The following is a 26911-nucleotide window of genomic DNA, read 5'->3' as shown; positions in this document are numbered from 1 at the left end:
CTTGTGATCTAAACATAACAGCACATTGTGTTTGATACCATTGAAATGCCCTTTTTTTCCTTCAGATGCAAATTTTATATCACTTTGTTTTAAATAAAATTGTTTCCCAAAGGACTAACAAAATCTGATTTTTGTCTGTTGCGTTTTGAGGTTTTTTGATGCTTCTGATAATTATTTCTTGTAACTTATGTATCAAACAGAGAAAGATAGGATTGATATAGGATTGCTCTGGACAGATTCAAAAGTTGAAATCCTAAGTTCAGCTGTTCTGGCTTCCTTGGGAGAAGGCAATGACATTCAGTAAACCATGATCTGCAATTAATTATTAACTGTGAGTGAAATGCATTGGTGGCATTTCTGTTCATCTACAGAAGCCGAAGGCAGCTCAATCCAGAATCATTAGCATCTATGGTTTGCTCTTTGCTGCCATAGACACTATGATGGTCTTAATATGTTTCTTTGTTTTGCTATTTTCTGGAACATCTTTAAGCCAAGAGAAGACGTAAGTAAAGCAAATACAGAACTTACTGGGAAATGTTACTTGGTTGTTGCCTGCTATTTTAGGTAAATAGATACAGGATTTAAGAATGGCCAATACAAAAGGCACTCTTCAAATTGATGCATTTTCACAAGCAAAGTTCTCTGTAGTGTGCATGGTAGAAAAAGGACTGGTGCTTCTGGAATTACTGTACTTGCTGCCAAAGAAAGGGGCAAAATCATTACATGCCACGAGATAAACATGCTTTGGTACAGGTTTGGTGAAAGCTCTCACCTAGATGTGTAATTTACAACTGAACTTAGCAGTGCTTTTTTGATTCTTACCTGCTAACAGTGGTATATAGAAAGCAGCCAACCCAAGTGCTTTTGGCATTTCAGAAAAAGAAGGAGCACATATAAACGCTTTCTTCAGCAGCACTTTATATTATTTTAGATGTGTTATGTGTTCAGGTACTAAAGCCTGGCTTGTACTTTTGTGGAATGATGCACACTTCAGCTTGTAAAGCACTGAGGAAATTAAAGCAATCCTGAAAATATTTAGTTACATTTGTCTTTACTGTAAGTTCCCCATTCATTTCAGTCAGAACTTTACTAATGGGAAAACTATGCAAGTGTACTGTTTGGAAGATTAGTGCTTCAAGGTTTAATTTGGCAAAAGGAATAAGTATTTCCATGAAAATAGCTTTTAGCAGACATGCTTTTGTGCATTTGCAGAATCAAAAACGTAAATATTATTCTAGCTAAGCTGTTATTTGGGATTGTTACATTGCAGTTTTCATAACAGTTATTTTGTTTGGGACTCTACTGTTTTAAGTAATGTCTTAGAATAACTTAACCTGATTGTTTGCTTTACCAATGTGTACATAAGTGAATTGCAAACAGAAGTAAGGAATCCATTAGTCTTTTTTCATTGGTTTCTATTCCATATGCAGATACGTCATTACAGCGCCAAAGGTCTTCCGAGCTGGGGCATCTGAGAAAGTTGTAGTTCAAGCTTTTGGTTATGAAAAGGAATTTCCGGTCAATATTGCCATAAAAAGCTTTCCAGATAAACTTGCTGTTTATTCTTCTGGCCATGTTTCTTTAACTCCAGCCAACAAATTCCAAGACGCTGTAACTTTAACAGTAAGGAATTCAGAGTTTTCTTGCAGTTATAAGTGTTAAAAATTATTCTAGTAAGTTTTCAGTTGATTAACCTACAAAGGGAAGCCCAGTGCCCTGATATCTCAGTTTGCCATCTGTAGATAATTTCATTTTAGTTTGTCTGAAGTTGAAATTACATTGGATAAAGCTAGTGTAAAGGAATGTCACCAAAGTTAAACATATAATCAAACTGGTTTAGAATTATTATCATAGTTACATAAAAGTAAAATGGGTGAGAACAGAGAAGTGTTAAATGTTTACAAGATGTGTCAACTGAATGTTCAGAGTAAGCCACAATGGTGATTAAACCCAGGTTCAAGACTTGTCTGTCAGTAAAAAGCTCCAAAGGGGGCCAGATTTTAACATAAAGCTTCATTTAACAAATTTGTTGGAAGCCAAGAGTGCAGAAAGCTTGAAAGCTGATGATCAAGAAAGTTTTACTTGGAATGATGCCTCCCAGGAGGTGCTTCTCACCCAATTTTCAGCCCAAATCGGTATTTTACCAAACTGCCAACCATAAGTGTATTGTGGCTGAGATGCATTGTGTGTGCATGCCTGATAATTTATATTCTCATAACTTCATAACTGGGCTCTGCACTTTGCTGTTTTAGTTCTGGACATAAATAAAATGGTAAATTTCAAAACACCTGTTTGGACTTTAGATCATCATCTGTAATATAACCAAGAATAAACCCATGTGAACGTTGATAGTTTTATGATATTCAACAGCAAAATAGTAATTGCTATTCAGATACTATTCTCAACAAGAAATTCTACAGAAAAAAAAGCTTGAAAAATATTTGAATATTCTCTTAAAATCTTTGGTTCATCTCCCTCAGCTTCAGCCAACAGATTTGCCAAGAACAGAGAATTCAGTCAATTATATGTATTTGGAAGCTGTTTCTCCACATTTTACAAGATCAAAAAAAATTCCTGTTTCCTATGAGAATGGATTTCTTTTTATTCATACAGACAAACCAGTTTATACTCCTGATCAGTCAGGTAAATAATGCTTATTTCTCTTGGCTGTTATTTCATTTCTGAAAGTCTGTTGACTTTGCCAAGGCATTAGGATTTAAATGTCCCTTAGGCTCTTGGTCATATTGTGTTGCCATCAGCTACTATTTAAGTTTTTTAGTCAGCAGAGTAATATTTTAAACCATTTGATCACACTGTAGAAATGACCCACTTCTCCCAATATCCTCTCAGTCCTTGCCCTCTGCACCATAAATGACTAATCAATGGCACAAAGTTTGAAAGATTTTCCTGGGAATATGTTAAAAATATTTATTAAAAAGTTATGACAGAATCATTTGTTTCATGGAGATTGAGCTCTTTTCCTACCAAAGGATGTGCTACGATAGTGATGGTAAAAGAGTATATTACACTGCAGTGGTTAAATGTGAAAGAGGAGTGGTGCAGGGTCTCTTGTTGCTAGCATGAACAGAGACCATTTGGGCACCATATTGACAAAAGGTAAGAGCATTCTATAAATATTATAAACTTAATTAGTATGGATAAAAGATTGGGATTTGAGGTTTTTGTTTCTTTTTTTCATCTCTGTAATAGTATGATGTTGAGATTTACTGTAATAATTCTTACAGTGAAAGTCAGGGTTTACTCTCTGAATGAAGAACTGCAGCCAGCTCTGCGAGAAACTGTCCTAACGTTTGTGGTAAGTTGTAATTGAATTTAATATCAATATTCTTAAGATGTAGTTAGATGGCAAACCAGTATTGCAATCAGTACTTAATATAACCATGAGGTGGTTTTGCAGGCAGCCAGTTTTATTTTAAAAGAGTTAAAACTGACATTTACACAGTTGGATAGAAGTTTTCAAGTCGCAGATCTGAGGTTGTTAAAGAATGAAAAAAAAAAAGAAAAATAAGAATTCTCTTGGGAAAAGATTTTTGAGGGAATTGTAGTGATATATGCTTTTTATACTGTGCTCTATTTCATTTAAGATATAAAAATTATCAGTATACTGTATCTTTTTAGCCTTTAACAATAGGCTTGTTATTACAGTAACTTTCTAGCAATTTTAAGCATTTTTTAGTAACAGCTTTTAGTTGTTGGAACCACGGTAAAATGTTTTACCAGAATTTCAGTCTGAGTTCTTTCTAAAAACATTTGTATTTTCATGCTGTGAAGTGGGCAAAACTCTTAGAAAAATTACAGCCTTTTCAGGCTCTCCCTGAAATCACAGAATGAAGATTATTCCCTTTGATAAGAATGGTCTGTAATTGCTGATTCTTTCCTGTTACTCTTTAAAGGACCCTGAAGGAGTAAAAGTGGATATTATAGAAGAAGAAGATTTTACTGGAATAGTTTCTTTTCCTGACTTCAAGATTCCTCCTAATCCTAAGTACGTTTACTTAATGCTTTTGGAGAATTATTAACAGCCTTTTCTTAAAGACTGTCAGTGTCTTTTGCTTGATACAGAGTGTGCATGACTTGAAACAGATATTTCTAACATTTCACAGTGTGTGACCATGGTGTGAATGAGGAACCTTTCTCCAGTTGATTTCCAAAACAAAGTGGGAAGCTTACTCTCTGCCCTTTCAAGTATATATATATATATATATATATATAACTAAAGAATTGATAATTGGTCACATTCTCTAACCTTAATTTTATTATCAGGCAAAAAGCATTTTTCACTTACGTTGGGCAAGCTTAGCTATGCTACAAAACTGGCAGTGATTAAATCGATGTAGTATGTAAATTAAGGCAAACAGAATCAGGTTTCTTTGAATGGTAAGTTAGGCAGATAAACACATTCAGATATGCTCTGCACACAGAAGGTCTGTGGGTTTAAGTAACGCAATTTGAAATGAAGCAAATGCCTCTTGAGTGCTTCTAGAAGCAAAGAATAATCATCCAAATCATACTACATCAGGTACTTGATACATACTAATATGTTTATTTTCATTTTGTAGGTATGGAATTTGGAAGATTGAAGCCAAGTATAAGAAGGATTTTGTAACCTCTGCTGTTGCAAAATTTGAAGTTAAGGAATATGGTAAGGTGTGCCGAAGTCAAGTGACAGCGTCAGTTCAAGCTAAGCAGTCATATTGGTGTAAGGCTGTCTTAATACAACCTGTCTCTAATTGAGATATTCTTTAGTGTGCTGTATCATCCCAATGTATTTGCACTGATGTAGAATGTAGACCAGGACAACTGCAGATAACTTAGGCATTTAGAACTTGTGTTTCTCTGTGGATAAGCTCACAGCTGTATTTTAGGGCTATAATACTATAATTCAAATCACTTTAAACGGACATGATTTTTTGATGGCTGTACAAAAATGTCTTTCTGAGTACTTCTGGCTTTATGTATAAAACTACAGCTAAGTGGCTTTCTTTTCTACTCAATTTTCAGCAATGCCAAGCTTTTCCATCGTCATAGAGCCAGAAAGTAACTTCATTAGTTCTGATAAATTTGAGAACTTTAGGATTGCTGTGAAAGCCAGGTAAGGAAATTGGGCTTTGATTTCTAAACATGTGTGTATGTCTCTTTCTTTTACCTGAAGAGTGATTCTTCTGTGCCCAGAAATCTCCTCTTTTACTTTCTCAAGAAGCCCTGTCATCACAATCCTTTCTGCTCTGTAAAAGAGCTAAGGGGTCCCTTCTAAAATTCTTAGAGTGATTATTTTTCAGCAGACACTTTTAAAGCTAAGCAGACATTTGTTTTCTGTCTCTTGCCTAGAAAATTACTCTTCCTAAAAAACAAATGCTTTGTTGCAGCCATTAAAGTAATGTAAAAGCATTTCTATTGTTTTGTTCTCAGCTATTTTTATAATAAAAAGCTTACAAGTGCTGATGTTTTTCTTCGTTTTGGAATAATTGAAGAAACTGGAAAAAGAATGATGCCTCGTGCCATGCATGTAACTAGGGTAAGAAGAAGAAAGTCTGGTTTGTGTAGATTTCATGTGCTTAGTTCAGGACTGCTCTAATTCCACCAAAGTTTTCCCATTAAATGTTATAAGAAGGGCTTCAAGCTCCTGGTTTGCATCAACAACTATTCTATGTGAACTTTAACCATGTAATGCTGTTGTCAGTGTCACAGAAATGCACTTCAGAATGAACCTCAGAGGCAGCATCTGAGACAATGTAATTTCAGTCTGGTTTAATTACTCACTTGGGCAAGCTGTGTGATTGAAATGTCTATGAAATCGCATTTATGCTCTCAGAGTATTTTGTAGGAAAAAATACGTATTTCTCTCAGAATAAATGAAAGAAATCTAATAGAGCCAACCAGATCAAAGTTATATTGATATATTATGGAGACTTCACCACCAGTTATTCCTCCATCATTCAGTCTGGCCTTTTTGATTTAGGCACTGATGAATGACAAAACACATCATTATTCCTCACGTAGTGAAGCTTTCTCTGTGTTACTCCAACCTCTTGTTGGTTCTCCATGCAAACTTTGCAATACATGCCACATGGTTGATTAATTATCAGTCATTTTGGGGAATAAAGAATTCTTCATTAAAACATCTCCACCTATGATTTTCTCTGAAAATAGTCAATGAATAGAAACATGTTGAAGTTAGGATTTGTATATTCTGTATCTATGTGTTATTTCTAAATTACTGACTCTAAAGTAATGAATTATTTAATTTCCAGATTGAAAACGGTGTTGCTGAGATCAATTTTGACTGTAAGAAAGCAGTGGGTTTTATAGGGATTCACAGTCTAGAAGAATTGGATGGGTCATATTTATATATTGTGGCATCAGTGTTGGAGTCTGCAGGTAAGCTGCTTTTTAACCAATTTTTTTCTTGGTAACATCTCTGTAAATGTAAATAGAGCTAGAAAAGAAAATGATATGGATAACTTTCCTAGGGTCAGACTTTCCTTAGTGCTCAGAATTCCTTCTTCCAAAAACTTACCAGGAAGAACAGTCCATCTGTCACTGTAACAATGTTAGGGATTAAATGTTACTGGTTTTTTGCTGTTAGTTTTATAACAATGGAGGGGCTCACTCTTTAGATGAAAGGACTTCACTGTAACAGACAGGTTGTGCTGACCTTTGAAGGCAAGTGAAGAAAACACAGGCTGTGGTTACTGAAAAGGGCATAATATTTTGTTAGGTGGCCTCAGTGGTGAAGCAGAATATTCCGGAGTCAGATTTGCTGTATCTCCTTACAAACTGAGTTTGGTTGCTACTCCTCTCTTTGTGAAGCCTGGACTTCCATTCTTCATTAAGGTTAGTTAACATAAGCAGAATCGTTTCACATTACACCATAAACCCCATAATGCAGAAGCCTTATTCATATTTTTTTTGTATGTTTCTGTAGTTTTTAACATTCTTTTAATTTTCATTAACCTTTTACATCTTTTTAACTTGCTATTGTAGAAGAAGCTTAGCAGCTTGAAAGTTTTCTCCTTACAAAATGCCACCACTGATATAAGGAATGTTCTATTTTCTGGTGAACAGGTGCAGGTGAAAGATACAGTAGATGACTTTGTTGGGAAAGTGCCTGTAACTGTCACTGCAAAGTCCTTTAGTGAGCAAATGGGTGAGACTGAGTTGATACCAGAGGGCTCAGAATCTGGGAGAAGGAGAACAAGCTTGAATGATGGAACTGCTTTGTTTGTTGTTAATATCCCATCTGATAGCAAAGTATTGGAGTTTCAAGTGAGTTAAATCATTAATTCATTTATTTGAGGGTTTAATTCAGTACTTTTGTGAATGTGCAAGACAAATGGAGCGATTTTACACTAACAAGAATTTATAAAGTTAGAGACTGTTATGAATAATCAGTTATGAAATTGCAAGTGCTAAAATGCAACATTACTTATTGAAGTATTTATTAAATTGTTCTGAGACAAAATACCCTAATTTGTCACATCTATTTCATAATAATTATTAAGTGATTATTTAATATTTCAATTTAGATTTGTTGTGAGAAATCTCTGAGAGTGCATCCCTTACTATGTAGGGAGACATATCATTAACCTTTTCTGCTCTATGTGTGTATATGCTTCTAAGCTAACATTTTATGTCTGACTTAATATTTATGGATTATTTTATTAATGAAAACATGAATCTTGAGTTGGTTTTTATTAATTGCTTTAAAAATATGTTGCAGAATGCTTTTAATATTATAACTATTTTTAAGTATGTACTTAAGCTATTCAGAAGTCAGGACACACGGGTGTTTTTATACTAAAAACATTTTCAGACATCTTATTATTTTTTTCAGGTAAAAACTGCAGATCCACATCTTTCAGATGAAAACCAAGCAATTAAAACCTATGAAGCAAAAGCTTATTCATCATTAAGTCGGAGTTATCTATATATTGACTGGGCTTCCAACCACAAAATACTAGAAGTAGGGGATGTAATAAATATTAATATATATCCACATAGTCAGTATAGCCATAGAATACAACACTACAGCTATTTGGTAAGTAACTTATGTTTCCACATAAAATGTTGAATTGTGATTTAATATGCGGTGGTGGATGAAGAACCTCAGTGGTCAAGAAGTATCCTCACCATAGAATATGTGCACCTCAGACAACTGCTCCTTCCCTATACAGTCTGCCAATCTTAGAGCAAAAGATTAAGTCTCTCTGCCAGTCTTAGAGCAAAAAATTAAGTCTCATGTTTAAATTCCCATGAAGTCTCCATTGCTTTGAATTCTCATCTGACGTATAGTGGGATTGAGAACAAGTAGTGCCAACCTCAGGAGCTGATTCAGCAGCTGAAATACAGGGGAAGAGAAAGATGTGCAGAGGCAGTACTTGGGCGATGAGGGAGAGCTGCCTTCCCTTGCACTAGGCCTGCTGGTCCCAAATGCATTTTTATGTGTGTTGTGTTATATCTAAATGCAGATTGTTGTCACATGGAAGAACCATTTTAAACATAAAATTGACTTTTTTATTCTCCATAATTTTGCTATTACAGATCACATCAAAAGGGAAGATAGTAACCTTTGGAACTCAGAAGAGAATTAAGGATTTGGAATATGAACATCTGACTTTTCAGATAACCCAAGAAATGGTTCCTTCAGCACGTCTTATTGTGTACTACATAGTCACAGGAGAACAAACTGCTGAGTTAGTAGCTGATTCAGTTTGGCTGAATGTGGAACAGAAATGTGGGAATAGTCTTGATGTGAGTAGCAAAATAGGCACTAAAACTTGTGGGTGTGCATTCATTTTATGGTTAGATTTGAACTTGGATTTACAAAAGTTCTGTAGCAATTCCTTGATTTATTGAAGTGTCTGCCTTCAGATGGAGCTGTTTTGGAACAACATGCTTTTAAATTACCAATATTTGTTTTAAATTTCTAGATTAAGCTGCAGTCAAGCAAAGAGATCCTGAAACCAGCAGAAGTTGTATCGCTTAATATGAAAACACAATTCAATTCCTTTGTTGCTTTGTCATCTATTGACAAGGCAATATATGGAGTCACAGGAAGAGGAAAGAGAGCAATGGAAAAAGTTAAGTAGTAGCTGAAAAAGAATAGTTGCTCGTTGTTTCATGCTCATATTCTAATAGCTATTATGTTATACATTCAGTAAGCCTGAAAATAGGCGGAAGAGCAATTCAATCCAGAGTAAAAGTTGTTGGTTTAAACAGTTCAAAGTTATAAACAGTTCAAAGTTATAAACAGAATTAATTTACAATATTTTGATTCCTATTAAAAATAAATTATAGTTTTAAAGGCAGATCTGACCTGTCTCATTGGAACCCTGCATACTTGGCCAAAAAATAGGTTGCAGTGTTAGAGAGCTCCTTGATCAAAGAGGCCTGGAGATTACACTCTCCTTAGTTCTTCCCATAATCTCTTCAGGTTATATTTTTAAGGCATACTGGTAGAATGATAAGGAAAATGCTATTATGTTCAGTGGATTAATGAGTTTTTCAGTGCTTGAATTAGCTCAAATACTGCTAAGTAGTGTTTTGAGAGGAGGTCTGCCAGCCTGAATTGGCCTTTCTGCAAGTCTAACTCATTCATCATCCAATACATACCATGTTTTAGTTAGCTGCTGTTGTGATTTTTTCCTCAGATAATGCTACAGTTGGAAAAGAGTGACCTTGGGTGTGGTGCTGGAGGAGGACAGAACAATGTTGATGTCTTTCGAATGGCTGGGCTTACATTTTTAACCAATACAAATGCCGAAGATTCAAATGAAGCAGGTATATCACTTTGTTTGAAGCATTAAATTGTGGAGTCCTGTTCTGAAATACTCTATTGTGACTCCCAGTTATCATGTTGAAACTTTATTAAATTAATAGAGAATGCATATATTAATGATTCTTAAGGGAGGAAAACATTATGACTTGTGAATCAGTTACTTCAATTGGAATGAAAGTACTTTTATTTCATTAAAATAGTAAACAGAAAGTCTTCCAAATTTGGTATGTGATTTTATGGAATTATTTTGAAGTGGACTCTGCTATTACAAAAAAGGTCATGTCTTGTACATGTTTGCTTATTTTTGGAACAGATGACACTTGCAATGAAGTTTTAAGAACCAAACGGTCTGACTTCAAGGAGAAGATACTCAAAGAAGGTGTGGGAAAAAACATTTTAAAGTATATAATTATGAATAAAAAATCACGTCCATTAGAAATCAAGAATTTGAGTGTTTGCTTATGACTTGTAATTATTGTTATTAATGTAAAGTAGTTGAGAGGGACTGACAAATATGGAAGATTACTTTAGAGAGGACCCTGCTTGTAAAGCCTCTTACCCATATGCTGAATTTCAAGTAAGCAGATTTAAGTACACATTGAAAACACAGCAAATGTTTAAGGTCTTCTTTTTCTGGACAGACATAGCCTGAGAGCTCACAGTGCAACTTGTAGGAACCTTTCCCAGTGACCACCTGCCAGGGACTAACTCTTACCAGACGAACCTTTGAGTGTTAAATCTTAAAATGTAATACAGCTCTTCCTATCTACTTTATATTTTAAATTCAGAATAATAGTGATTAAATGTATATCACTGGTTTTTAAAAAATGGCAAGCTTAACCTCATCCTCAAATCTGGCCTTTGCTGAAATTCTGCAGTTCTTAAAAATACCTTTAGTATAATGAGTTAAGATGTTATTTGGAAATAAAAACTTCATCTCACAGAGGAGATTTATTTTATTCTTATTTCAGTATCCAAATATGGACATCCAGAAATGCGAAAGTGCTGCATGGCTGGCGTCAGAGCCTATCCAGTCACTGAGACCTGCAGTGACAGAGCTCAGCGAATTCAGAGTAACCAGAAGTGCATCTCTGCCTTCAAAGATTGCTGTGAATTTGCAAACAGGCTGCGGGAGGAAGAGCCTAATAAGCTTCTGATATTGGCCAGAATGCGTAAGTACAAGAGCTTTAACTGTCCTGTGGACATGTAGTGAAACACTTTGAGCAGAAATGGGTAAATACAGAGTTGACAGCTCTGTTGATGTATGAACCACTCACTATTACCTGTGAGAGTTATTCCAGAAAGCATATTACCAGTCTCCAAAGAACTTGCTTATATACTTCTGAAGAGGACTGGACAGCAGTTCTGTATTCTGTTAAGAGCTATATTCTATTCATCTTTCTTTAGAACAAGTGGAAGTGCTGTAAGGAAGCATCCTTGCCTGTGAAGGCAACTTTCATACTAAATTTTTACTGGTGCCCACACCAGCCAATGGGTAACACCTCAGGAAATATCAGTGGCAGTGTGAAATTTCTTGTCTCCCGTTGTCTCCCTGTAGTTGCTTGATAACAAGTTAATCTGCCTGGACAGGTGGGTGAATAGATGAGTTGCAATTAACACACACTTTTAGGGTATTCAGATACATTTATTTTTTCTTGTATCAGGAGTAACCTAAGGCAAATAAGTTACACAGTAAGTTATTTCTTGTTGCCACAGGAAAAAAAAATTATTTTGAGGCTTTTGGTCATTGGCAGGTGGTTTGCTTGGGGTTTTTTGTTTGCTTTATTTATGTTCTTCAGATTTTGAGACCTTCTTGGAACTGGATGAGGCAGAAGTTCGTAGCTACTTCCCTGAAAGCTGGTTATGGGAAGTCCACCAAGTTTCCCCAAGGTACTACTCCTCTCAAATCTATTATCAACACTTGACTTAGTAATCTTTTTTATAGGAAGTACATACTAAACTTGAGGCAATCTGAGGAACCTTAGTTTTACCTAAGATATGTGCTAAAATGCAGTTCTACACAAACTCTTCCTGCCAGTTTTCCTCCATGCAGGATGTGCTGTCTGGTGCCCAGATTGTTGAGTCCCTTTTCCTTTCACTTTCGACCTTGCTAAACACCAGCTTCTGTCAAGTCAGCTAAAACCAAGTTTATTCAAAGAAAAATCCACAAGTCCTGTTTTCTACCTATGCCCTGATATCTTGTCTGGCCTAAGTGTTTCTTAGATGCAGGAGTTGCTCTGGGTGTACTGTATGCATTAGTTAGGTGTTAACACATGGCTATTGATATAGTAAAAGTGTGCTAATGCTTCTGAACACAGGTCAAAGACACTGTCTATCACCTTGCCTGATTCATTAACTACCTGGGAAGTACAAGGTGTTGGCATTTCTGATAAAGGTAAGTACTGCACCAAATTAGACTGTAGCTAAGAAATTAGGGAGCTTTTTCATTTGGAGTTTGCAGAACATCTGGCTGTAGTTGACATATATATTCTAAAATGTTCATTTTCTGGTTGATAAACAGGCAAAGAAAAAAAATATGTATTTTAGAGAAAGGAAATTACTTAATTTCTTGTTATGCATGTAAATGGCTGGGAAAACAAAACCTATCATGCTCAACAGTCACCCATAATAAATGACTAAGGAATATGAGAACAAATAGTGAGTGACTGGCACAACTTTACAGTGTTTTGCTCTCAATAGCTCAGGGACTTGAGGGAAAGAAGAAACAATTTTTCAAGCATATGGGGTAGTACAAAAAGAAAATTTTTCACTTTGAGAAAAAAAGGAGAAGCCCAGAGAACTGGAATGTCAGCCAGTATGTGTGAGAAGTGGGAAACAGCAACTTGGAGCAGGAAGCAAGAACATGGTCACTTCTTAAAAGGATTGGACAATTGCGTAGTACATATTGAAAAGGAAGTCACCAGTAAAGGTGACAAGTATGTGAAGACCTTTTCAAACTTGTTTGTCACAAGGATGGGTAACATAACTTGCTTTTATGTTTTTAATATTCTTAGGTATATGTGTTGCTGCACCCCTGGAACTGCAAGTGGTAAAAGATATCTTCCTGAGCGTGTATGTTCCTTATTCTGTGGTGCGAGGAGAACAAATTGAGTTAAAAGGATCAGTTTATAACCACAGAGCTTCTGCAATTAAGGTAATTTGTGGTCTTAATGAGCTCTACAAAAAGAGTAACATAATAAACTAAAACCTCATTTCCCCTGGGAGTATCCAGTATAAACAGATCCTTGGATTGGATTTCTCTACTCCTTCAGTTAGTGTTATGTGTGCTTTATGTAAGTGTATAACAGTGAAACCTAATCATTAGTAGTTTTATTTCCAGCTACTTCACTGATTACAGTGTTGTCATGCTCTTGCCTTGCAGCTTTGCCTCAGGAAAATTGAAATACTTTTCTATTCCATTTGCTTGGTCACAGTGTCAAAGAGTGATGGTTTTTTTGCATAACCTGCTCCAGAGCTTGCAGATTACATTGGCGGGGGATCTAATGTAAAAAGGACTATTTTAAAGGAAATACATGAAACAGAAGTGGAAAAATAATACTTCCTCATTTGAGGAAGGTATGCAAAGGTGTCTGCAATAAGCAAGTGTGTGCCTGAGGCCTTGTGTAAGGGTTCCCTGGTGTTGCTAATGAACATTTGTTAGTGTGTCTCTATTGCAAGTTATAGTAATTGTAAAGGTAGCAACACTTGCTCACTGTAAACAGAAGTACTGATAGAATGCTCATTATAGTATTTAGTGGCTTTAATATTTCTCTGGTGTTGTACCTGTCATGGAGATATTTTAAAATCTTTAAACATTTCAGTTCTGTGTTAAAATATCAGCTGGAAATGGAATCTGCTCCTTTGGAGATTCTGCATCTACTGGATCAAGAATGCGTGGTTGTAACCTTAAGAATCTAGATGGTGGTTCTTCATCCCCAGTTACATTCAGAATACTTCCTTTGGAATTAGGTCTTCACACTATCAACTTTACATTGCTGACAGCCAGAAACAGTGAAACTGTGGTTAAAACTTTACGTGTAATGGTAAGGAAAAAAACAATGTTTGTAGTGGTTTTGAACTTCATATTGGTTTAGTGACAAGAAATAAAAATGTTTTAAATCAGTATGTAAATATTGATTTATTTTAATATTATCAGAATCAAAAATATCATATTGAATTTGCTGAGATGTATGCAGTGGAAAAATTCATGACAGTATTTGAGTATACACATTTTTAAACCCTGACTGTAAGAATTGTCAGATTATATATATAAATAGATTATAACTTAGTAAGCAGGGAAAATACTGTTCTAAATGATTTGGTTTGGGTTTTCGAGTGCTTAAGCATGCTTCATTGAAAGACACATTTTTGTAATGTTATACTTTCCTAAGCTTTTATTTATACTTTTGCTAAATTTTCTCAGTAATTCTGGGAGATGGAACATGAGCTTAAATGCACATAGAATAGACACAGAACTGTAACATAAAACTCAGCTACAGAGGAGCTTTAAACAGTTGTTTTAGCTAACATTTCTAATTAAGCAAAAATGTTTTCACTTTCTGCTTCTTTCCCCTGAATGATTTCAGCCAGAAGGCATTAAGAAAGAACTTCATTCAGGTTTCACTTTGGACCCACAGGGCATTTATGGTAAGAGAACTGATCACGTATGTCTTTACTTTGTGTATCTTTTCATGGGTTTTGATTCATGATGATCAAGTTTTCTGTAATGTGAAAAAATTGGCATTTCTCTGTCATGAAATCTTCTTCATATGTCCCTTCTAAGGATATCCTGTCCTTTCATTGACTAACAAATCCATCTCAAAACAGTCTTTCAAAAACATACTTACTCATTTCTTAAAGGAACCTTTATATGTATTTTTTACTGGGATAGACCATTAAGTTTTTCTCAGTGTGCTTGAAAAACAGTTAGCAAGTGCTTTCTTAATGGAAATACAATATGTCCTCATTAACCAGAGATGAATTAGAAACCACAAAGTTTAGCTCCAGATCAGTTGGTTTTTGGTTTGGTTTGTTGTTTGTTTTTTAATTAACAAAAAAGGCAAAAAAAAAGATTGAAGTGTTTGCACTCAGTCATAACCTTAAAATCTGGCCATTATGTCTGCATCATCTATTGGTTTAGACTGTACAGTCTGACATACCTACATTTTCAATTCTAGGCTCAATCAAGAGACGACAAGAATTTCGATACAAAATCCCACTAAACCTGGTCCCTAAAACAAAAATTGATAGAAGTGTCAGTGTAAAAGGTAAATGGAATTGAAACTTGTATCCTGCTGCGTATGTACTTCATGTATGTAGGTTCTTTTCTCCTATTTATATTCCTTTGTTTAAATTTATCTGAATTTATTCCTAGGTTCTTCTTTCGAGAACAGGCTTGACAAAGCACGTTCTGTGCAGAATATTGAATACTTCCTATAGAAAGATTGCTTATAAGTATCAGTCACATTCTGTCCTTAGATTCACTTTCATGATCTCTCATTTAAATAAACCTTGTTTTTTTTCTTTCCACAGGGCATTTGATGGGTGAAGCAATTGCCACAGTCGTCAGTCCTAATGGTCTCAGTGTTCTGGCTAATCTGCCAAAGGGCAGTGCAGAAGCAGAGTTGATGAGTATTGCCCCAGTATTTTATGTGTTTTACTACTTGGAAGAGTCAAATAACTGGCATTTACTGGGTCCTGAAACCTTAACTTCAAGAACTCAAATGAGGAGGAAGATGAAAGAAGGTAGAAAAATATAGCTGCTTCTCTTGCTTCAGAGTTGTAGAGGTGCATAAACTTTGCTGAGTGAGAAAGATAACATGTCTGAGTGAGCAAATACAATTTTGATGTAAATTTTTTCTCATAACTTACTTTCTGCCTAATATATCCTTTAGGAATTGTGAGCATATTGTCATTCAGGAATTCTGACTTCTCATATAGCATGTGGAAGAATGGGCAAGCTAGCACGTGGTGAGTTAAAAAGGCCTTTTTATTAGAAAAGGCTTGTTTCACTCCTTTGCTTTCATACTATCACTATTTTTTAAAGACTGATATTTCTAGTAAGCATGAGAGGTGAGCTTGATCTAAATGGTGCTTGAATAGTATCTCTGTATTCTATCCTGAACTTGCTAAATCTCCTTTGTTTATGTCCATAATTCACACCATTACAAACAACCTGGGGCAGTAGTTAGGAGCAGACATACCCTAGATAATTTGTAGGATTTTGCTCAGTTCTAAAACCTCTTCTTTGGGCTTGGAATTCTACAAAACATTTTAGGTCCCTGCAGAAGTCAAGCTCAGGCAAAGTTTGTACCCCATGTTTGAAGAAGGAAAGCAAAATACAGGGATGCAAACAAAGGCAAGATAAACATACCTCTTGTTCACACAAATAGGATCTTTAAAGGCTATCAAATAAAGGGGAAGTATTGTTTAGGGAAAACAGAATCTGCCACTGAAAATTAGGCAAAATACATGGTCACTGACCTTTCAGAGTGGCAAATGCAGTTGGCTTGTAGAAGGGAGCACTCTTCACAGGCATCTTCCTTAAGTTCTGTATGTATGGAAAAAGTCTGTTTATCATCTTTTGGTGATGTCATGAGTTCAGAACCTGAAACATAGACATTGATCCTATTTTAAAATTGATTATTAGTGGTTATTGCTCATTTGTTATGTTGAATTTAAGGTCCATCTGCAATATTTCTTTGAACTGTGGCAGTGTGTAACATAGCTAAATCATAACCAGTGCAAACGTGTGTCTAACCTCTAGCAGTGTGATAGGATCTGCTAATCAAAACAAATATGACCTGTTTGATTTCCTTGGCAGGTTGACAGCTTTTGCTCTAAGGATTCTCGGACAAGTTAATAAATATGTAAATCTTGATCAGATTTCTGTTTGTAATTCCCTTCTGTGGTTGATTGATAACTGTCAAATGCCAGATGGGTCATTCACTGAATTTTCAAATTACCAACCAGTGAAACTCCAGGTATGAAACCCAAACGTTTTTTGTGTGTATGCAGTAAAAGCTGAAGTCCTCAGGAGGTGATGTGTGTTTTAGCAATGCAAGATGTTTTAGGCTGCACTTCACCAGAATACCAATTCTAGACAATCTTGCAAACCTTTGTTTTCCCACTAAAAGTTGCTGCTTGCCACTTCTTAATATTAAAAAACAGTAAATTGTTGATTTTACAATATAACAGTCCTGGCTTGCAATAATTATATATGTTGGTTTCTTTTTTTTATAAATAAGCTATTACCTGCAGAAAAGTCAATACATTTCCAGGCTAAACCAAGCTGATATTTCTGACAGGAATTTCTTTTCATCTCCTTACCTAAACTGGAAGAAGTTCTATTTATTGAAATTAACTGTTGTCTCTATTTAATTATATTTCCATATTTGATTTTGTAGGGTACCTTACCTAGAGAAGCTAAAGAAAAATCTTTATATCTCACAGCATTTTCTGTTATTGGAATTGAGAAGTCAATTCAAATATGTCCTACTCAGGTAAGGAAGACTTTTATTTCTGCCAATGGTCATATTCTGGGATTCCAGTTTCTTTATTTTCTCTTTAACACTTGTTCAGAGTCTGATAGCTGTAAGCTATGGCCTCTTCATCGTTTCAGAAAATCCATGATGCTAAAAATAAAGCAGGAGATTATTTGCTGAAGAACGTGCAGTCTGCTCAGAGCCCTTTCACTATGGCCATAACCTCGTATGCTTTAGCTCTTGTGGATTTGAACCACCATGCTGCACGAGCGGCATTCTCTGCGTTGAAGAAGGAAGCATCTGTCATAGGTACTATGAAATTCTCTCAGGATGTACTGTAGTTGGCTCTCAAGCTGTTCTTTTAGTATTGTTAAATGCTGTATTGTGATGGCGCTACTAGGAGAGTGAATTCCAGTGACACTTGCTTTGCCATAAGTGACATTTCAGTCTTTTGTGGCCTAGTATTTTTGCCAGATTCAATCCTGCTTTCAGCTTTTCAACAGTGTTATTTCATTTCCTGTTGTATCACACCTGTTCTATCTATAGCCTTTCCTTGTATGCAGGTGGATTACTTCTGTGTGCCTCCTCATCCTTTTGGGTCCTCTCTTTTCCTTGGCTGAGAGTGGAATTTGTAGTCTCTTGTGAATGGGACTTGAACTGTTCTTTGCCAAGCAGTGATTCCTACTGGAATAGAAAGGCTTTGAAAGTTGGAAGTGGCTAATAAACAACAATCTGTGTTCCATTTGTTTGGCCACTCTATCACTGGTCAGAACAAGCAATTTTTGGATGTTTTGCATCAGGTCTGTTTATCATCACTTTCTAGTATAGACGTCAGACTTACTAGTGTAGAAGTATATCTTCATCTCCTGTGAAAGGCAGAGTGAGTTTCTCCTTTTCTCCTTGACCCAAGTAAGCAGAACTTCAGCTTGTGTAATGTAGAGAGAGCTGTAGCTGTATTTCAGTTTGAAACCTTCCTGTTATACTGTTGTAGGTGACCCTCCTATTTACCGGTTTTGGAAGGATACTCTCAAATCAGTAGACCAGCACACTCCCAGCTCTGTTACTGCACAAATGGTTGAAACCACAGCATATGCCTTGCTCACTACTTTGCTAAGAGGGGACAAAAACTATGCTGATCCAATAATCAAATGGTTGTCTGAAGAACAAAGGCATGGTGGAGGATTCTATTCGACTCAGGTGAGCTTTTGAATATTTTGTTCTTGTTCTTCAAGTCCCAAAATCCAACATGTCTTAAGAGGGTAATATTAAATGACCATGTTCATAACCTAAGTGTCCTCTGTATGGGACACTGACACTGTCCCATTGATAGTCTTTGGGAAATATGACTTCTTCTCATGAAGTCTGTTGTAAACAGTAATTTGCAAGCCAATTCCACTGACTTCAGATCTGCTGAATGAAAAGAATCACAGGAGGAAGACTTTTCCCGAGGTTTTTTTAGAACAGAATATTTCATTTAATGACATGATTGTTCTTGTGTTCCACAAAAATGCAACACAGTGTAAGAAAGTACAATTTTTTCTTTGTAAAAACTGTGTTGGTGTGCACAAATAGACTAAAGTTCAAGTGAGAGCTGCCTGATCTCCAGTGCTCTATCAACTAGTGGTATTCTCTAGAATATTCCAATTCATGCAACCTCTCTTTCTTAAAACTATTAAAAATCTATGAAGAAACTGATGAGTGCTGTGTTCTATTGCTCTTGGCTTGCTGACTTTTTAGTACTTGTTTGCATTACTTTAATGCAATGTATATGTCTGTAAGTATGGTATTAAACATGTTACCACCATGTTAAGGGTAGTGCTGAGACACTGCTAAGCTTTGGTTGCCATTATTTGGCATAATTTAAACGCCAGAAAATAAATTGCTTTAATGCATTTTTACTTCTTTTTAATTTCTGGAATTAATTCTTTATAACTGATTTCTGGCAGGACACAATTAATGCCCTCGAGGCCTTGACTGAATATTCACTTCTTATCAAACGGCTAAATTTGGACATGAATGTTAAGGTAGCATATAAAAACCATGGAGAACTCAATGTGTTTAAACTGACAGAAGATAACTTTGTGGGAAGAACTATGACAGTGAGTAAATGGCATCACTTGAAAAATTCAAGCAGAATTTTTAACAACTTCTTAAATAATTATTTGAATGTTGAAATTGCTACTACATTAGCTTTTTCTTTTAATAAGCTAGTAGTAATTTGGTTAACAAATATTTAGGGACTCATCTGTTGAGCTTAATGCCTTTGACTGTCCATTTACATTATCTCTGCTTACTCTTCTGTATTGTTTTTGTAGAATCTCTTTGTAGCATAAAACCCTAGTATGTATTTAAAATGTAGAAAAGACAAGCAGATTATCTGACCTGAACTGTTGCTAATACTGCTATCTTTATTCTTAACTTACAGCTTTGTGTTTAACATCCATCCTTTAGGTACCTCTGGATGATGACATATATGTAAGCACTGGCAGCAGCACTGGTGTAGCTACAGTAAATGTGAGCATGCAATCAAACTTCTTAAATGGAATCTCTGCTTTGTAATATCAGCACTGAATAAGAAACTGAGCTTTCTCCTAAACTCTTCCCTGTGTCGTCCTTATCCTTAGACTGAAGTGATGGATGTGATTGTAACTATATTTTAGATTAATTAGGAGCCATGTATTCCTTATGCCTAATGAGAGAGAAGTTGTGAAGTTTTTTCCTTTTCATCATAAGGTTTCTGTTCCATAAATCTTAAGAGATGATCAGTTTAGTTTTAATGCTCATCAGTTGTTACTGTCCTGCTTGGACAACCAAACAGGGAGGACCTAAATTAGTGATCGACTTTGAGAAATTGCTCAATTCTCTGTTATTCTGGTGTTTACTCTTAGTTCATTGAGCAATGGCACTGAAAAACTGTTTTCCTGCAATATTTAAAGGAATGCTTTTTGTGTGCCTAAATATTAAGCTGTTGTCATGATATATTTTCTTCGTATCTTTCATAACCTCTTCTAACTTCAAACTTACATCTGAACAGAATGTATTCCTGTGAACTAGTGTTTATATTCATAAATGCCAAGAGTCATTTGCATAATATTTTTAGTCCTGTAAATAAGACCACATGAGTGGTGTGGTTTTGCTCAAGAATTCCTCATTTCTTTCTGTGCTGGTAATTTGTTTACTGTGCTTTGCATCCATCAAAGCTCCTCATGCTGCACAGAGTTGTTTTTACTGGTGTTATGCTCTCTGTATTGTAAGTGTTCACAGCTTTATGCCAGTTTTGAGGATGGTTTACTGCTTCTGTTTTGTCTAATTTATTTTTATGTTTGTAGGTGAGGACAGTATATAACACAATCGGGACTTCTGAAGAGTCATGTAACTTTGAATTGAAGATTGTTCCAAAGAGAGATGATGGTAAAGGATTAATATGGTTTTAAATATTACTGCTCAGGTCAGTGCAAGGGAGGGAGGAAAAAGCCTCTCACTTTCTTGAACAAAGTGTTTCTAATTAAGAATGAAACTAATAAATTCTGCCACTTTCTAAATGCAAAACCAGAAAAGAAATTGGCAGGAGCCTTTTTAGCCCTTCTTAAAAGTATCTCCTTTCTGTGAATAGAATCTATTTTTAATATATTTGTTAGGTACATTAGGGTTCTTGCAGTTGGGGGAGTGAGGAATACAAACTTTCAACAGAGGAAAGAAATACAATGGGGAATGGGGAAGCTTACAGTGAATTCTACAAGCCACTGAGAGTTCTAGTCCAGTTATAACAGAGTGTATAATCACATTCTGAGCTTTTGCCATGAAGTAGTTTAATAAGGTAAGCACACATTAAATTACATTAAGCCTTAAAGCTTTAATTTCACCTGAATTATAAAAGAAGTGTAATGTTACTTGTTTGTGGTTAGGCAATGAGTTCCTATAAGAAAAGTCAACAAAACAATTTAAATCGTTATCTTTCAATGATGACAATGCTTTATGGGAATTTTGGATTGCTGCTTCTGAAGAGTTATAAAATTACTTGTTTAACTTTACTTGCTATGAAAAGGTTACAGAAGAGAAGAAGGTGAGCCACTGGGGCGCTTAGAGGCTTGTGCAAAGTAAGTACAGTTGATGGGATGGGTGGGTGGTGGGGATTTTTCCTTTCCCAGTGATTGAGCCAATGCTGTGGTCTAAATATTAATAGAATTTTCTTAGGTTTTCCTGGGATCACATTTTAATTTCGGTTTTGTTTAATATTAGTTTTAATCTATTTTAGGTACAGGCCTAGTGTGAGAGAGCCGCAGTCAGGGTCTGCTCATGCTGTGATGGACATAGGTTTGGTTAGTGGATTGGTAGCAAATACAGATGACTTAAATACTGTAAGTATTAGAGAACGTTTTTCTTTTACTGACTTCTTTTGACAGAAGTAATATATTTGCTGTTCATCTTATTTCTGTTAGAGTAGCAGTGCAGATGGATGTCATTATATCCTTATTGCTTCTAAACAATTCCAATGCTAATGAGAATAATCTACTTAAGTCTAGATGATAGATTTTTGATTGAGTCAGAAGCTGGGCCTCTAGTTAAAGTTTGACATCTGGGCTATCTCTGTTGTTAGAAAGACAAAAGCAGATAGAGAATGGTCATTGCCTGTGACAGGGTAATGTGGCAACCCCAGGAGGTGCTGTGCCTGCTAATCCTAAAGGTAACACTGTTGGTATACACGCTGAAGTGTAAGCTGGCTAAACTTTAACTGAATCTTCACTGTAATGCTGGTGTTCATCCAGCTCCTATTGACAAGCATGGAAATTTTGGTTAAAGGCAATTAGAGTTACACTTACAGGATTTAAATAGGATGCTATACATGTACTCAAGTATTCTTTTAAGGACACTTAGCTCTTTAATCCTTTATTATCTTAATGTAATGAGTGAATGGATATTTTTCTTATAAGAAAATGAAAAAAACAAGTGAGAGTATGAGCATTATAAAGAGATAACTCTAAGGTTTTTTTACACCTCAGAATTATGTTAAAGCTACTGATTGCAAAACTTTTGAGATTATCTTGTTATAAAAGACTTTCCTCTGTTTTTCTCCCCTACAGCTTGCAAGTGGCGTTGATCAGTTAATAGCAGATTATGAGATAAAAGATGGGCATGTTATTCTGCAGATAGACTCTGTATGTTACCCTCTTTATAACTGTAAGCACTACTTTAACTCATTGGAATAATTTTGTTTCCTTTAGAATTCCTTAATTTGTGTCTTTCAAATAGGTACCAGCTAATAATTTTCTCTGTGTTGGGTTCCGAATAAGAGAGCTTTTCCAGGTTGGAATGCTTAATCCTGCCACATTCACTGTGTATGAATATCATGCACCAGGTATGTGTTCCATGCCTTCAAATTCATGTTTGTCTTTTAACTCTTTATTCCTCCTTAATGACTCATTGTTGCTCCTTCAACAGCTTTTTAATCTTTGTTAGTTTAAGCTGGGGTAACTTTTGGCTCACAAAGTTTCAGTTCTGATTCTTGGACTTTGATTTTCTGTAGGTATTTATTATTTCTTTTTGGATTTTCTAGATAAAAGGTGCACTATATTTTATAACCCCTATGGAAATGAAAAACTTATGAGACTCTGTGAAGGAGATGAATGCAAGTGCATGGAAGGTAGACTTTTTTAAGGTGTTTTCCCATTTCACTTGGTGAGAAAATGCAGTGTAGTGCTTTTGACAAAACCACACTAAACACAAGGAAAAAAGCCCTAACAAGAACATAAGCTGTTGTCCTTTGCAAATCCTACATTAGCAAAAAGCCTAAGAAGTGTGCAGTGTGATCATGGATGTCTGACTGCATTAAACTCAGGTGATTGAGGGGGATATTTGGATTTTAAATACTAATTTTCCAGCATGCAATCCCATAATTTTGGTGTTTCTGTTACAGATAATACAGATTATCTGTATTATTCTGTTACAGATAATACAGATTATCCCAAACAGGTAGAGAGATTTGTGGTGTTTTATGTGAGGACATGTGGTGACATTGTCTTAACACTGGCTTTTTTCTTTCTCAATGTAGCTGAGTGTAGTAAAGTACAAGACAGACTAGATCGGTCAATAACTGCTGATACTAGGAGAGAAGCTGCGTGCCAGAAGGATATTGCATATGGTAATATTTGAATTGTCATTACTTATTTCACATGCTCTGACTGAAGTATTTACTTGTTTACTGCTGCTGCAGAAGACTGTGGTGTAGGGTGTATGAAGGTGACATAGGAGCAGAGAAGAGGAAGCGTTGTCCATGCCTTCTGCTGAATAAAAGTCACATAAACCAGGGTTAGCACAACAGTGAGCCTGATCTGATGAGTTCTACTAGTAAGCACCCTGTTTCTTGGTACTGTTCTAGGATTAGCATCTGGCTTTGGGGTTAGAGGATGTTTGTCAGGCATAAGATGAGAGCTTGGGTAGAGCTTCCATCATATTAAAGCACGGGTAGAACTTATTAATGTTTCTTAGCCTACAATGCACAGCTGTAGCCACTGTTTTCCCAGAAATTAGTATTGTAAAGGCACATTATATTCTCCATCTGAGCATATGTAAGACATTTAGTGTGTGTTGCAAGAACAAGAAATAACAAAGTTTGTTTTGTGTTGTTCTGCAGTTTATAAAGTGAACATTTTATCTCGCAGTGAAGAGGGTTATTTTGTAAAGTATTCTGCAACTCTGCTGGATCTCTATAAAAGAGGTGAGTGTCATGTTCTTAAACCAATTAACAATCTATTTAGAGAAAAGCTGTTTGGTTGAGACCACTGAAGCAGCTGACAAAAATCAGCAGTCAAACCTGCTTGTTTCGTAAGAGGAGAAAACTGCAGTCTTAAATACAGCCTTTGAGAATTCTTTTGAGCCCTGAGAAGTCAAGTCTTTGGTGGTTTTAAACAGCTTTTCTATATTAGAACTATTGTTAACAGTCCCAAACTGTAATCAGTGAAATGTCTTTTATGTGACAAAACAAGGTGAACATATTCCATAGTTAATTAATACGGTTGTGAGCTGTTGTGTAAATCTCAGTTATTTCACAGAATGCCCTCCCTGTCTGTATATACAATGATCAAAGTGGGGTAGTGTGCGAGGATATGCCATACCTTAATTTATCTCAGGTTTTTGTAGGTTGGGAATGTTTCTGCTTGTGGGAGAACAGACTTCAGAATCTTCTTGGACACTCACTATCTCACCTCTGGGAGAGGTGGCTGCTCATAGGTCCTGTGGAACTAAAACTGATACTCAGTTTTCCTCAGAGTTAAAGCACCCAACATGTGCTTATAATTAATATAAAATGATTAAATGTGCATGAGGCTTATTTACTGTGCAGATTTAATTTTTCAGAGCTTTTACAAGAAGCATGTTTTGTAACATCAGATTTTGCTGTTATACAACTAGTGGCAAATAGATCCCTCAGCTGTTATGTACTGTAGAACATTTTGACGTTTTCTGGCTAATTTATGAGTTAGTGAAAATCCTCTCTGTGATATTTTTCAATTCTTGACATTTTACTCCAGGGCAGACTTTTGCTCAGAAAAATAATGAAATAACCTTTGTTAAGAAGAAGACCTGTACAGATGTTGAGTTGAGCCCAGGAGAGCAGTATTTGATCATGGGAAAAGAAGCCTTGAAGATAAGTGTTGGTTACAATTTCAAGTAAGTAATTACTGCCAGAATACATAGAGATTTAATCTTCAGGTGTGCTGTGAAGTGACAAGTGTTTGTATGTAATAATTCTTATGTAATATAGAATTGATTTAATTTTTTACATGTTAGTTCAACCCATAGTTACACAATGTATTTTCAGATATATACATTGAAAGCAGGATGATGAACACAAAGCAAGTAATTTCATACTGTAATTTTTCCTGTTTTATGTTTTCCTCCCCAAATCTTAGCAGCAAATGATAATTTCCTGCTTTCTTCTTAGATACCAGTACCCTTTGGACTCCAGCACTTGGATTGAGTGGTGGCCTTCAACTACAGCATGTACATTTTGTCAGGAGTTTTTGAATACAATGGAAGATTTTGCTGAAGATCTCATGATCACTGGCTGCTGATTTACTGGTGGAATTTTGTACTAAAAGATCAAATCTCATATATATATATATGTATAAAAATAAATCCTCATCTGTTCAGTAATTCTGTTACAAACTTAACATTCACTAGTACTTCATCTTGAAAAATGGTCTTTGCTTGTATTTCATAGCCACGTTCTTATAATATAATGTTTAAAGTATGATTTTAGGCTTGGATGGGAAGATAATGGAATACTACAAAGACACTTGAGGTCAGTTGAAGTGGCTCAACTGTAAAAACAAACACAAAAGTACTGTCCTGTGCCAGAGTAACACTCAGAAGCGTTGAAATTTGATGTCTTATTAAAACATAGCACTTCTTTCATGAAACAATTTTATTTTTCACCATTTTTTTATCAAATAATTTTGTTACAACTTTAATTTCCAAGCAAATTAATCTTTCTAAGCTTCTACAAGAGGATCCATATATTAAGGACAAAAACCTTCCTGCAGCCCCAGTTCCTTTATAGTGACTATTTTAAATGTTCACATCCCAACTCCATCAAACTACTGTAGTGCAAGAGCGATGGACAGCAACTCCTAATGCTGTGTTAGATTATGCAAAGAGCTGTGTTGAATCCAGGTACTCGTGACTCCATTGTGGCTCTTTAGTTCCCTGAGACCCACAGATGACACAATCTTGCTCTCTTTACCCAAGCTCACATCCAGGCCTTTAGCTTAACATGCTGAGTGGCATTTTTCATTCAACACGTGGTGGGAGTAATGGATTTTTAAATTAAGTTTTAATAAATCCGTTTCTTCCAGCCCATGTCTGAAATGCAAAACTTCCCTTTATCAGTGTCCTGAAACACTGCAGTGTGTCTCACCCATCCCTCAGCCCCTGCAGTGGAATTGAAGTGTGTTGGAAGTCTAAGGTCAAAAGAAACCAGTGTTAAACCAAATATGAAAAAGAAAATAATCACTGCAATGAGAGAACAAGCATGAGATCCAGGTGCATCCCACTCTGAGAGAGATTAAATCCAGTGTGTCACCTTGCTGATGGTGCACTAAGACTCAGTTGTTAACCAGCTTGGTAAGTTCTCTATTGTTAATCACTTGTTTTATGAGACATTTCAACTAATGTTGATGTTCTCACATTAGTGTTTCTTCTGATAGATAGTGTTGGTATATCATCCATCTGGGTAGAGAAAACAGACTATTTTAAAACCAGTAGTTTCTTTCCCACTGCTTGTATTTTAGAAAGACCATAGTTTGGATAATAACCCTGCAGTGCTGGTAGAGCATTTGTGACAGTAAATAACAATAGCATACCTTAAACTACGATAGTATTCAGTCCACGTGGAATCATATTTTGTTAGTATGCTTAATGGAACAAACTTCAGTGTTTAATTTGAAGAAAGCCTGGGTATGTCCACAGCATTGCACCGTGCCTAAAAGCTTGCTCGCCAGATAGATAGTGCTTTTTCACCTTCATTTTTACAACATGCTGCTTTATTTTTCTGAAAATTCTTTTGCCAGAAGAAATTATTCCCGTTTTTATTTAGGCATGAGTATTTCTTATTGTATGTGAAGGAATAGAC

General features: G+C 35.7%; 1 protein-coding gene across 1 annotated transcript; it reads left to right on the top strand.

Annotated features, from left to right (window-relative positions):
- The first annotated feature begins 437 nt into the window (after window positions 1–437).
- On the top strand, window positions 438–25354 carry C5 (complement C5). Its single transcript, XM_013128354.3, has 41 exons — window positions 438–502; window positions 1431–1623; window positions 2481–2643; window positions 3246–3316; window positions 3915–4006; window positions 4581–4663; window positions 5023–5113; window positions 5431–5536; window positions 6273–6399; window positions 6740–6855; window positions 7087–7287; window positions 7856–8059; window positions 8563–8772; window positions 8952–9101; window positions 9672–9801; window positions 10113–10178; window positions 10771–10971; window positions 11599–11689; window positions 12118–12194; window positions 12814–12953; window positions 13621–13842; window positions 14386–14446; window positions 14977–15066; window positions 15332–15544; window positions 15694–15769; window positions 16623–16782; window positions 17206–17301; window positions 17421–17592; window positions 18275–18480; window positions 19230–19382; window positions 19735–19797; window positions 20613–20694; window positions 21329–21380; window positions 21539–21641; window positions 22365–22439; window positions 22534–22639; window positions 22838–22924; window positions 23333–23422; window positions 23915–23998; window positions 24810–24948; window positions 25223–25354. The coding sequence occupies exons 1-41, from the start codon at window positions 438–440 to the stop codon at window positions 25350–25352; spliced, it is 5037 nt and encodes a 1678-aa protein (XP_012983808.2). The 3' UTR covers window positions 25353–25354.
- Window positions 25355–26911: the final 1557 nt, after the last annotated feature.

This window comes from Melopsittacus undulatus, chromosome 11 (assembly GCF_012275295.1).
Source record: "Melopsittacus undulatus isolate bMelUnd1 chromosome 11, bMelUnd1.mat.Z, whole genome shotgun sequence".
Lineage (NCBI taxonomy): Eukaryota > Metazoa > Chordata > Aves > Psittaciformes > Psittaculidae > Melopsittacus > Melopsittacus undulatus.
This window is presented reverse-complemented; position numbering and strand designations above follow the sequence as displayed.

Excerpts from the sequence above, each read along its gene's own strand:
- C5 (XM_013128354.3), top strand. The coding sequence starts at position 438 with ATGATGGTCTTAATATGTTTCTTTGTTTTGCTATTTTCTGGAACATCT. Across the intron at positions 3,317-3,914 it reads AAACTGTCCTAACGTTTGTG|GACCCTGAAGGAGTAAAAGT; the intron begins GTAAGTTGTAAT and ends TACTCTTTAAAG. Across the intron at positions 18,481-19,229 it reads GAGGATTCTATTCGACTCAG|GACACAATTAATGCCCTCGA; the intron begins GTGAGCTTTTGA and ends GATTTCTGGCAG.